General features: G+C 35.9%; 1 protein-coding gene across 1 annotated transcript in view; it reads right to left on the minus strand.

Moving 5' to 3' along the window:
• LOC109049192 (vesicular, overexpressed in cancer, prosurvival protein 1-like) overlaps positions 1-12,179 on the minus strand; it is a 34,287-nt gene extending 22,108 nt beyond the window's left edge. The window contains exon 1 of the mRNA XM_042751880.1: positions 12,117-12,179. Coding sequence (XP_042607814.1) covers positions 12,117-12,179 — 63 coding nt within the window. The remainder of the gene's footprint in view (positions 1-12,116) is intronic.
• Positions 12,180-12,712: the final 533 nt, after the last annotated feature.

The raw sequence follows: 12,712 nt of genomic DNA on the forward strand, positions 1-12,712 counted from the left end.
ACTTAGAAGATTTCTACTACTTTTCCAGGAGACTGTACTAACAGTATTTAACTGATTGAGAGAAGCAAAACAATCTGTAGTCGAGAGACCAACATATAAGCACACAGAACACATTAGTAATCATATAAAGACGTCCAGACAACCAAACACAAACGGACTTATCCACAATCAAGCCCCAATCATACTGACTTGACATGAATATAATATGATGTATGTGCAGTGTACTGTAAATAACGTAAAAGCTTATATTTATTCTGCAGGTTTCTGGTTGATTTCATTCATTTTACTGCCTGCAACATAAGAGACACAAATACACGGAATGTTTTAAACGTTACTTTTTCATTCAAAGAGTTTTTCCATCATTTGAATAGTGTATTATAATTAGCAGGCTGTAATCTGCTGCTGTCTTTGTGATCTCTGAGGTGCAGCTCCGTTTAGCTTGTGTTTGTTCTGGCTTTAGATAAACAGCAAACTCCCGTATCTCATTACACAGCCATCTTCATCTTCAGCCACACCATCAACACAGCATGTGTCTGTCAGTCAGAGGATGATGGAAACATCCAGAAACAGCAGCGGGAAATCTGAATCCTAGCAGATGCTTCCTACTGACTGAGTACATGAGATGCACAAATCCCAGAGCGTGCAAATCAACCGTACATGCACTTTAATAATTCGTTTTTCAAAGTTGTAACAAAAAAGGATTAAAGAAACAAAAATTACAAACCATTAAAAACCATTATTGGAACATCTTTTTCCATTTAATTCATTGATCAAAATACAGAAAAAACAGTAATATTGTGAAATATTATTATAATTAAATGTGGTACTTGCCGTTACTTTGTAATTGTTTGAGAAATTGACTAGCAATTTCTTAACGTAAAATTCAAATAAATTGACAAATAGAAATTGCAAAATCAAATCAAACTATTTGAATAAACAAAAAAAAAAAAATAAAACAAGACTTTTTGATTATATAAAAAAAAAAAAAAAAAAAATCTTGACTGTGTCCAACAATCATATCATATCATATCATATCATATATATATATATATATATTGTATTATTATACTAAATGTATGTATATAAATAATATAAAAAAAAACTATCTGATTTAATTCTAATTTGATTTAATATAATGTTTAATTGATAATAATATATAAAAGTATGGTGATTAAACACATTTTCTTTTATAGCATGCTGATTTGATGCTATTTGGTTTGTTTGTTTATTTATTTATTGCACACTGGTTTGCTATGATCTGATTTAATGTTTCTCTCTCTGTTAGGCGTTTTGCTATGGGTTGGCTTTTTCATTTCCAAATAACTTTCCAACCCTTGCTATGTACAGCATTTACATTTCAAAGGCGTTTGTGAAGCTAAAGCATCAAGCCTCATCAGAGCTCCTTACTGTACAGCAGATACTGCGTCTGCAGCTACAGTAATATTGTTTCACCTCATCACTGCCATCATTATACTGGCCTTCAAGAGAAGAGAGAGACACTTGGATATAAGCACTTAGACGGCGATAAATCAATATGCCAGCTTATTCCCTCATAAACTGCAACATAACATCAATAAAATCCAGACAGGTAGTGTTGATGGTAGCTCTGATTCTCAGACTGTTTCTCAGTAATGATGTGCTCGTTAGAGCATGGCCTGCTATTACTGGGACACACTCAGAACTCTACACAACTTGAATAGAGTTATGACTGATATCTGCCTGATGTACCTGCATGTTTTATTGCTCGTATCCACTTGTGCCACTGATGCTGATTGTATTGTATGATCTGCAGAAGGCATTTTGAGTAGTGCTATGAATTTATTTGTTGTTGTTTTATAGTCCTATAACTTACTAAATAAGTAATATGACTGGCTTCTTTTTTAGCCAACTGTAAGATTTTGTGAAAGAAAAACTTGCAAATGCTCAAAAATGTGAAACTTGCTTGTAGTTATCCAGGTATGTTGGATCAAACTGGATTGTATAACCAGTGAAAGTAGTTTGTTTAAATTAAACTTTTAGGAAGCCGACATGTGCTGTTGTGATGTGATATACTGCAACTAAAACCATTATAAACAGCATTTCTTTTTTAAATGAATCCTTTTGTATTACAAAAACATATTATTTGTGGGCCATTTGGACTTTTTAAAATTCATTTGTCACACTACAGGACAATAAAATTGTGTAATGAAGGCAAAAGGGTATTAAAAAAGGTAAAAACAAACTTGGTGACAGGACCTGAGATATGCATTGTTAAAAAAAAACAAGAAAAAAAAAGACATTTACAGATGTGAGAAAGATGTCAGAAAGTTGTATGTTTTGATTTAAAGGTCAGAAGATATAGCTTACATGATTAAAAATCACAAGCATGACATTTGTAAATTAAATCATTTTATATATAGCCTAAAAACAAATTATGAGCTCTGAAATATTTCCAAAATGTTTACAACTCTTGCTTTAGACCATCTATGAAATGTTAAATATTTAAATAAAACGTTAAGGTTACCACTGCATCTGTCTGAAAAAAAGTGATTGATTTATAGTTGATTTATAATTATTTTCAAAGCTTTCAATGCACTCTCATTATCAAAGAACTTCATTGTTGTTTATTAAATTCTAACAAATAAGTTTTTGTTAAAAACTAACCAAAATTAAAAATAATTTGTTTAGAATCTCTGCACAGGAGAGACTTGCAAAACATAAAAAAAAAAACCAAATATACCCAAAAACATCAAAAATATCAGCTTATTGGATATCAGCAAAAATCCAATATCATCACCCCTAATTAAAACCAATTCATTTTTTTAAAAACTCTTTCCCTTATATGTAAATTTAAACTTAAATGATGTTGATTACAAGAACTGCATCAACTGCTTCTGTGTAATTGACTGTTCTGTTGTGCACACATCTAATGAGAAGCGTTGTCTCGTGCTGCAGTCAGTGTGTGAGTTACGCTCATATCCAGCATGCTGCTGTGGTCTGGTTCTGTTGAGGAGCGCTTTACCCGCATCGATTCCCGTCACCGCCTTCAGTGACACTGAGCAAAGGCATGAGCTGCAGACTGCAGGATCAGTCAGAAGTTGACAGAAAAATGCAGGGAGTTTAATTCGGCGTTTTGTGTGGATTGTAGAATTAATAAAGGTATTTGCTCACTTGGTCCTGTGAATCTATATTTACCAGAGACAAAGGTTTCAGCCTGATGCCCCGGTTAATTCTCTGTTAACAGCTGCTCTCTCTCACTGAACAGCAGCCAATGTTAAACACGGCTCATGTTAAAGGGCTGAAGTCTGGTGTAGACGGTTAGTGGTCTCTGCGTTTGGACGGATGTGTTTCGTGGAGCCGCCGACCGTAATAAAGCAGCTCTGCTGAGACTCATTCTGACTCCTGCTCAGTAAACAGCCATTAACCTTCAGTCAGGAAAAGGACCTGCTGAAATGAAGAGTTTGCTTACGCCTGTAATTTCAGGAGTTTTTTTTTTTTTTTTCGTATAAGCAATGACATTATTGAAGGATGACAGTGGAGTGAAAACATAAACAGCTTCTTAAAAAGATGTGCAATTTATAGTTTGTTTGACAATGCTTTGTTTTGTTTTGCATCGTCGTCTGTGCTTCATCTGATCCAGTGTGTAAACATTGTTTCCAGGTTGACGTGCTGTCCAAACGAAAATGTAGTTTAAAACTCATTTTCCAAGTTCTTAGAAATGTGGTCTTTGTATTCATATTTATTAATTTTGAAAAACTTGAGAAAAGAATAAGATTTACAGAGCATGACTATACAGAAACATTTCACACTATTTGGCAACCCTTTCTATCATACTTTATATCATGCACCAAAAAAGAAAAAAGGTTACATTTAATGCCTCTTAAAAATGAAGTAAAATGGTGTAACAAGGTAAAAAGCACTGATATTTTATTTACAGTACACTTAAAATACAAGTGACAGTAGTTATCGTAATTGTTATTTATAATATTATATATATATATTAAGTATGGTTCTACCATACTTCTTGTTACAAGTATGGTAGAACCATCACTTCTACCACAAAAGACTGCTTTGTAAGTAATCTTCCTGATGTATCCCAATTCCTTAGCATATCCAAAAACTCAGAACTACTTGATGATGTAACAGAAACTATGGACTCTTTTTGAGTTGCTCCTTTATGCTTAAGGAAGATTAAGGAAAACAGTCTGACACCGTGGTATAATGAGCACACTCACACCCTAAAGACAGCAGCACGGAAAATGTAGCGCAGCTGGAGGAAAACAAAACTAGAGGTATTTCATATTGCTTGGCGGGAAAGTAACCTATCCTACAGAAAAGCATTAAAAACTGCTAGATCTGATTACTTTCTGTCTCTTTTAGAAGAAAACAAACATAACCCCAAGTATTTATTCAATACAGTGACTAAATTAACGAAAAATAAAGCATCAACAAGTGTTGACATTTCCCAACATCACAGCAGTAATGACTTTATGAACTACTTAACTTCTAAGATTGATACTATTAGAGATAAAATTGTAACCATGCAGCTGTCAGCTACAGTATCACATCAGACAGTGCACTATAGATCCCCTGAGGAACAGTTCCACTCAATCTCTACTTAAGGAGAGGAATAATTGTATAAACTTATTAAATCATCTAAACCACACAACATGTATGTTAGACCCTATTCCATCTAAGCTCCTAAAAGAGGTTCTTCCAGAAGTCATAGATCCTCTTCTGACTATTATTAATTCCTCATTGTTATTAGGTATGTCCCCAAAACCTTCAAACTGGCTGTTATTAAGCCCATCATCAAAAAACCACAACTTGACCCCAAAGAACTAGTTAATTACAGACCTATCTCAAATCTCCCTTTTCTGTCAAAGATACTAGAAAAGGTAGTATCCTCACAATTATATTCCTTCTTAGAGAAAAATGGTATCTGTGAGGATTTCCAGTTCGGGAGGCAGACACACTCTTGCAGTATAAATCTAGATTAAAGACCTATCTCTTTAACCTGGCTTACACATAACACACTAATACACTTCTAATATCCAAATCCATTAAAGGATTTTTAGGCTGCATTAATTAGGTAAACTGGAACCGGGAACATTTCCCATAACACCCGATGTACTTGCTACATTGTTAGAAGAATGGCATCTACGCTAACATTAGTCTGTTTCTCTCTTATTTCGAGGTCACCGTAGCCACCAGATCCAGTCTGTATCCAGGTCAGAGGGTCACTGCAGTCACCCGGGTCCAGTATGTATCCAGATCAGATGGTGGATCAGCACCTAGAAAGGACCTCTACAGCCCTGAAAGACAGCGGAGACCAGGACAACTAGAGTCCCAGAGACAGATCCCCTGTAAAGACCTTGTCCCAGACGACCACCGGGACAAGACCACAGGAAACAGATGATTCTTCTGCACAAATCTGACTTTGCTGCAGCCTGGAATTGAACTGCTGGTTTAGTCTGGTCAGAGGAGAACTGTCCCCCCCAACTGAGCCTGGTTTCCCCCAAGGTTTTTTCTCCATTCTGTCACCGATGGAGTTTTGGTTCCGTGCCGCTGTCGCCTCTGGCTTGCTTAGTTGGGGACACTTCATTTACAGCGATATCGTTAACTTGATTGCAAATGATTGCACAGATACTATTTCCTTATGCGTTGTTGGGGACGTTTTCGTCCACTAGGAGGTAAAGTTGAGTCTTATTTGTCATTTGCATTATTGACACACTGTTTTCCTAATTAATATTGTTCAGCTGCTTTGACACAATCTGTTATGGATAAAGCACTATATAAATAAAGGTGACTTAATTCCAGGGTAAAATGTTTTTATACAAATATCATGAATTAAATAAGTAGTGTTATGGTTTGGGGAAGTCGTGGTCTCGAGTCTCGGGCCACGAGTCACTTTGTCACTTTTTGTCACTTTGTTTTGGAATAATAACCACACAAGACATTTTACAGCCTGAACTGGCCTTGCCTTATAAAAAAATATCAAATTATCTGGAATTTTATTGCACTCACAACCGCTTTGTTGGCTGCTTTGAAACAGTATGTAGGACCAGTTATATTTTTTTTTATATGATAATTTTTTACTTCAACCCTTATTTTATAAGAGAATGGGCATAAATTTAAAACTTTAAAACATGATAATCATAGAGGAGGTGTATTTAAGTTATGAAATGGATGCATTTTCTCAGATTTTTTAATAAATGAGTATATGGCGCAAACAGTTAGAGTTTGGTCACTGCCAGCCAGTCAGTGGAAAGCTTGGCAGATTGACAGTTTCTCTGCACAATATGCATCCGTCTGTCCGTGGGCGAAACGTCTGAGAGGATGCTGTCCGTGTTCTGTGAGGAGTCTCCACATTAACTGGAACCATTTCCAACTCATGCTTTAATAGAGCAGAGAGGATTCAGGTCATTATTGTTGAGGAGGAAACGGAACAGGATTGAGACACAACCAAACTTAACCCAGCAAACTCATAGGATATTGGTCCCTGTTGGCCTCGCTTATGAAACTGTTGTTCTTTAGCCAAAAGCAATTAGAGCATTTGCGATTCTGTGTCTGTTTATTCCAGTCCAGATCTGCGTGTTGAATGAGAAGGCTGGCGTTCGTCCCTCTGCTGAAACTGACAATGTTTCTCTAAACAAAACACACAACTCATGCCCTGAACGCTTGCTCACAAACAGCAGACTGAGAGAATGACTCTGCTTCTTCCCGCTAGATTTCCCTGGTGAAAAGAGCTTGAGATTTGATTAGATTTAGCCTTAAAGCTACTACCATTATGCGGCCGTGCATAAGGACTCTTGGGAGAAAGCTGCAGTCTTAGTCATGGCTTGCTGACGTCCTAAATTGTGACCTTTCGGATCTTGAACAGAGACTTCTACTAATTATGGACCGTTGAGATCAGCTTTATTTTTTCTTCATGCGTAGTGGAATAATGTCTGTCATTTAGCACAGTATGACCAAGACTTTATTTTTATCCCAGAGAGACTCAGAAGGTCTGCCGATGCTCTTTTATCTGATGTAGAAATTTATAGCAATATTTGGGAGAAATGGAATATTGGAAAACTTATTTTTTAAAAAATTTTTTTTTTGGTAACACTTTCGATTAGGGAACACTATACACTATTAAAGGGTTAGTTCACCCAAAAATCACAATTAGGCTGTGTTTTACTCACCCCCGAGGCATCCTAGGTGTATTTGACTTTCTTCTTTCAGACGAATCCAGTCGGAGTTATATTAAAAATTGGCTTTAACCTTTAAGCTCTATCATTGCAGTCAGCAGGTGTTGCAGTGCTTCAGTCCAAAAGAAGTGAAATAAAAAGTGCCCTTCAATAAAAAAAAAGTGTCCCACATGGCTCCGGGGGGTGAACAAAGGCCTCCTGTAGCGAATTGATGCATTTTTGTAAGAAAATTGTCCATATTCAAAATGTAATAATCACTTGAATAAACGGAAGCAGTTCCGGGAGCATGACGTATGAGGTCAGCTTTGCGCATGTGCCGCTCAGAAGTGACGCACGCAGAAACACAGCGGAGAGATCAAAACAACGGTCACTAATTAGAAGTACAAGACGATGATTTGTAAAGAAGAATGTCAGAGGATTTCGATATAAGCCAAGAGGAGACTGGTTTTCATTTGCTAACGTAAGGAAACTTTGCTTCTTTTGATCCTGTTGGTTTTCACGAGACTCACCGGCGCATGCACAGCGCTGACTTCCATACGTCATCCTCCCGGAGCTGCTTCTGTGTACAACTGTTGGATTAAAGTGATTATTATGTTTTTAATATGGACATTTTTCTTACAAAAATGCATCGATCAACCACATAATTACTTATTAAATTACGATAGTATTGTGTATCGACGATAGTCAGAGTTATCGATGATAGCAGATGTCCCTGTCGATAGTCAAGACGATATTAGATTCATTCTCCTATTAATGTATTAAATTATAATAATAGTAATTATTATTATTTTTTTTATAGGCGGTGAATTATAATTCAGCTATCAAACTGCCCAGCTATTTTACTTCAGCACCACATTTCACACACACAATGAGGATTAGAGCCTGTAGCCGGTGAAGAAGTCTCCATCCACAAACAGACGTACATCGTCTGCAGATATAAGGTATTTTATTGCACTTTAACAAGTAATCTGAACAGCCTATATATGCTCAATATTTTAAACGAGCCCTCACTAACTGAGCTTAATGCCACAGTTATGTTAAAATGTATCTCATTCTTGTTTCTGTGGCGGTGCGTCGGGCTCGTCATGGGGCGCACGATCCGGAGCGCTGTATGACTGATGCATCAGTTCAGTTGAAGTTTATTGTACTAGTATAGTTTATATATAGTTTATTTACTCAATAGTATTTACTATTGAGTAAATATAGTTTATTGAAGGAAAACTTATTTAAAGCTGCAGTCTAGGAGTGTCGCGATATACCGGTATTGACAATAACCGTGATATTCAAAGCAACAATTATCGATATCGTGTTAATTTAGTGTGTGACGATATACCGGTATTAGCGATAACTGCAATATTTAAAATGAACAGCTCACTTATGATAACACCACATGCAAATACTCCATCGCCAGTACCTGGTTGAGCTCCCAGGTGGCAGTACTGTGCCTTAACGCTGACACTGTCACACAAGAAGATGACGCAGCGCTGGCAGATACTGCGACGAGAGCCGTGTTCAGCAGAGTAAGTTTCCATTATTTTACTTGTCATAGAATAGGAAATGTTATATTAACCTGTTAACAGCAGTTTTCTGTGTTCATATATTTAAGTAAAGGGTGATTATTTAAATTTTATCTTATTTTTGTATTATAAGTACCGTGTTTTTCTTTACTCGTCTTATTTTTGTATTTGCAATCCATACGGCCTGTGTGTAAGTAACACTTTATTTCTTTGTTCAAATCTATTAACAGTTACACAATTAAATCTGATCTTGAAAAAACATGAGGCGAACCACATTGCTAAATTAATCTCTGTAAAATGTTAAGTTGGTCTCAGTGCCATGCACTTAATGCCTCATCTGCATCATTCTTCAGTAAGGTTCATTAGTTAACATTAGTTGATTACATTAGTTAACATATATAACATAATAACGAACAGTATTTCCACAGCATTTATTAATCTTAGTTCATGTTAATTGATACAGCGTTTAATTATTCTTATTAAAATCACAATTTGTGTGTTGTGTAAACATTAATGTGAACTAACATGAACAATGAATGTTCTCTATTTTTATTAACATTAACAAAGATTAATAAAAGTGTGTAATAAATCTATTGTTCATTCATGTTTAGTTAATACATTAATGTTAACAAATGACATCTTATTGTAAAAGTTGTTACCAGTATTTATTCCTCATACTGTTGAAAACTTGACAGTATTTTTCTCTCTTGTTATTTCATAGGCGCTTCAAAAGAAGATGGAGAAAGCCACAGCGCATCAGCGCGGTTGACACAGAAGAGAGCGTACGCCATCTGCATACTGCTCAGGATTGCCAAAATGAGACACAGAGAGGAATTGTTGAATAAAGTCATTATTTTTATTTCTTCGTGTACAAAAAACGTATTCTCGTCACTGCTCATAACGTTACGGTTGATGGAGTATTCTGAAGACGACTTTCATACCTTTCCTGGACCTTGACACTGTTATTTATTTGACAGTCTATGGGACAGTCTCAAGCCTCCCTGTTTTCATCCAAAATATCTTAAATTGTGTTCCGAAGACGAACAAATATTTTACGGGTTTGAAATTCTTTCATTCTGGGATCGAGTATCCCTTTAAGTCCTACATAAGTAGGTGAAAAGCACTCTGAATCTAAGTAATTATATTAAATATACACTTAAACTGTAACACATTTTCATTTAATTGCAGTACACATGCAATTAAGTGCTCAAACACGTTTGCGCTTACTTTTAAAAAGAGCACTTATTACGAAAATAATACACTTAAGTGTTGTGTCAATATTCAATTTAAGTGTTTCTCTAATAAGTGCTCTTTTTTAAATGTGATTGTTTTTTCAGAAGGGTTTATTCTGTTCTCCAATTATTTTATTTAAATGAGGGTGGTTTTAATTGTAATCAGTGTAAATGTATCTGTTTGAGTTTAATGTTAAGAAATCTGACTGTATCAGAATCCAGAAGAGTCATATTTGTGAGGTGTTCAAGTGAGCTCTTTTATGCATGCTTTTCAAAATGTATTTTTACTGTACTGTATATACAACATTTTGACCAGACGAGTTATTCAGCATTGCATACAGTAAGTTTCCACACAAACCAACAAGTCCAAACCAAACAACAAATACCATTTACACTATAGAACAATTTTTCCAGACTTAAGATCAGTTCACCATTTAATAGATGTGTTCACTGAGAAGGCAGATGAAACTGAACAGCTTATACAGTATATCACGTCAGCGCTGAGCTAATGTCATCAACAAAGCGCTTAGCAGGACAGAAACACTCCAGCATTTATTCAGGGTTTCAGCACTCACTTGTGTCCCTTTTTTGTCTTCATTATGCTGCTGCTGCAAATAAGCTCTTCTCATAAGAGCAATAAAATAGAATTCAATCTACATCCAGAATCATTTATACATGTATCTTTCTGAACACTGGAGGGTAGAAAGTGTTGGCGGCTGAGGAATCAAAGGAATCCAATAGCATTCTATCGTCATGCAGATTCAGTCAGACATGTAAGAAATGGTTCGGTTTCTCATGCATATTCATCACAGGCTCGATTGCTTGGCAAACACTCAGAACAGCACTGTAAACAGTCTGTAAACTTTGACTTTGCTGCTGTTCACAGTATTAGCCATTACACAACTAATGCTGATGGAAAATGGCCTTGTTACATTTTCTTAATGTTTGCTTACTGGCACTTTCCACATGTAGATTACAAACTAGGCCTGAAACTTTATTTTTTTGTTAAATATTGCAGTTTTTAAAAATATATATTAGGGACATATTTACAGCTTAATCATAATACACATGTAAATACTACATAATACAGTACATATACAAAGTTTTCGCCCCGCACCCCCCCCGACTATATAGAAAATACTATATATATATATCATATATATCCATATTATATATTATATATATAATATAATATATACATATATATTCATAATATATATAATTTGAAAAATACTTACAATAACAATTTATTTAAACAGGGTTGAATCGCTGAACACCAGCCAACATCAACACTATGATATTACAATGTACAATTAGATTATTTAAAAAAAAAACTATTATTTATTTATTTTGTCCGAGTTTTTTTTACGCTGAACTTCCTCCCAACCCCCCCCCCCCCTTCACACCCCTTACAACACAAACAGTATGGTGTTGAATCGCAGATGACTTTGCAGCCAACACACACACACAATTTTGATCTCATTAAATTCCAATAAATTCCTTTATTTGTTCTTATATATATATATATATATATAGATAAGATATATATATCGTATATAATAAAATAAATCAATAACTCACATATTTTTTAACTGACATTTAGCCACCCATAACATGTGAACTGTCCTGAAGCACAAAACATAAAATAAATCAATAACTCACATATTTTTTAACTGACATTTAGCCACCCATAACTTCCTTAAAGGGTTTTTCATGAACATGCAGGCCTGTGATAATCTCACAGTGAAATTCATGATGCCAACACACACACACACACACACACACACACACACACACACACACACACACACACACACAAGCTAATCATTAAACACAACTAAATACAACACATCTGATTTCATCAACTAAGAGTTCAACAATCCCTAAAACTGTTCTAAAAACAATTCAGGTGAACCATAAAGAACATCACACCTCTGCTTTAACTCTGACCTGAGACAACACAGTGATATTTACAGTATTTCTCCAGTGTGTTTTATTGTAGGAGGAGCGGACAGAGACAAAGGCTCAACTAGCGCTACATTACATATGTACATAAAAAAACACTGTACGCGGGTTACGCGGCTCTTGGAACGCTACAGCTTAAATCTGGCTGTAAACAGCGGGTAATAACGAACCGATGAAGTTGATGAAACGCGTGAGCAAGGCGTTAGTTGTGTGACAGCGGACGGACTCACCTCGAGCACCGCGCACAGCGTCAGCAGCACCGCCGCTCCATGGCGCTTCACTCGCTCCCGCATTCTGCACCGAGGGAACAAACGCTGTCAGGACAGAGCTTTCATAGCATTGAAGTGTGAATGTTCACAGCAGAAGCACGGGCATGCTGGAGGCTCGGTGTGCGTGTGTGTGTGTGTGTGTGTGTGTGTGTGTCGGTGAGGAGAGAACACAACAATCCCCACCCGCGCCAACAAAAAAATGAATTACCACCAACACCAAAAAAAAAGCAAGCAACACGCGATATTAGCACACACAAACAGCTCAATGCTTCTGTCTCATCCTCCAAAATCAAAAATTAGGGCTTTACTAGAACAACCGAGCGCTTGTTACAGTTACTCAACGCGTGAAGCGTTTGCATATCATTGCATAATAACAAAAATAAGAAATCAAATGGCATTTATTTCTATCCCATCGAATCATTCTTAAAACAATGTTTCACTATAGGAAGTTTGTTTTATATAATAAAACGATATATTATATATATAATGTTGGGGCTGTCAGTTTAACATGTTACTAACTTAATTGATTAGTTATGAAAAAATAACGCGATTAAAAT

Source organism: Cyprinus carpio, chromosome B24, assembly GCF_018340385.1.
Source record: "Cyprinus carpio isolate SPL01 chromosome B24, ASM1834038v1, whole genome shotgun sequence".
NCBI lineage: Eukaryota > Metazoa > Chordata > Actinopteri > Cypriniformes > Cyprinidae > Cyprinus > Cyprinus carpio.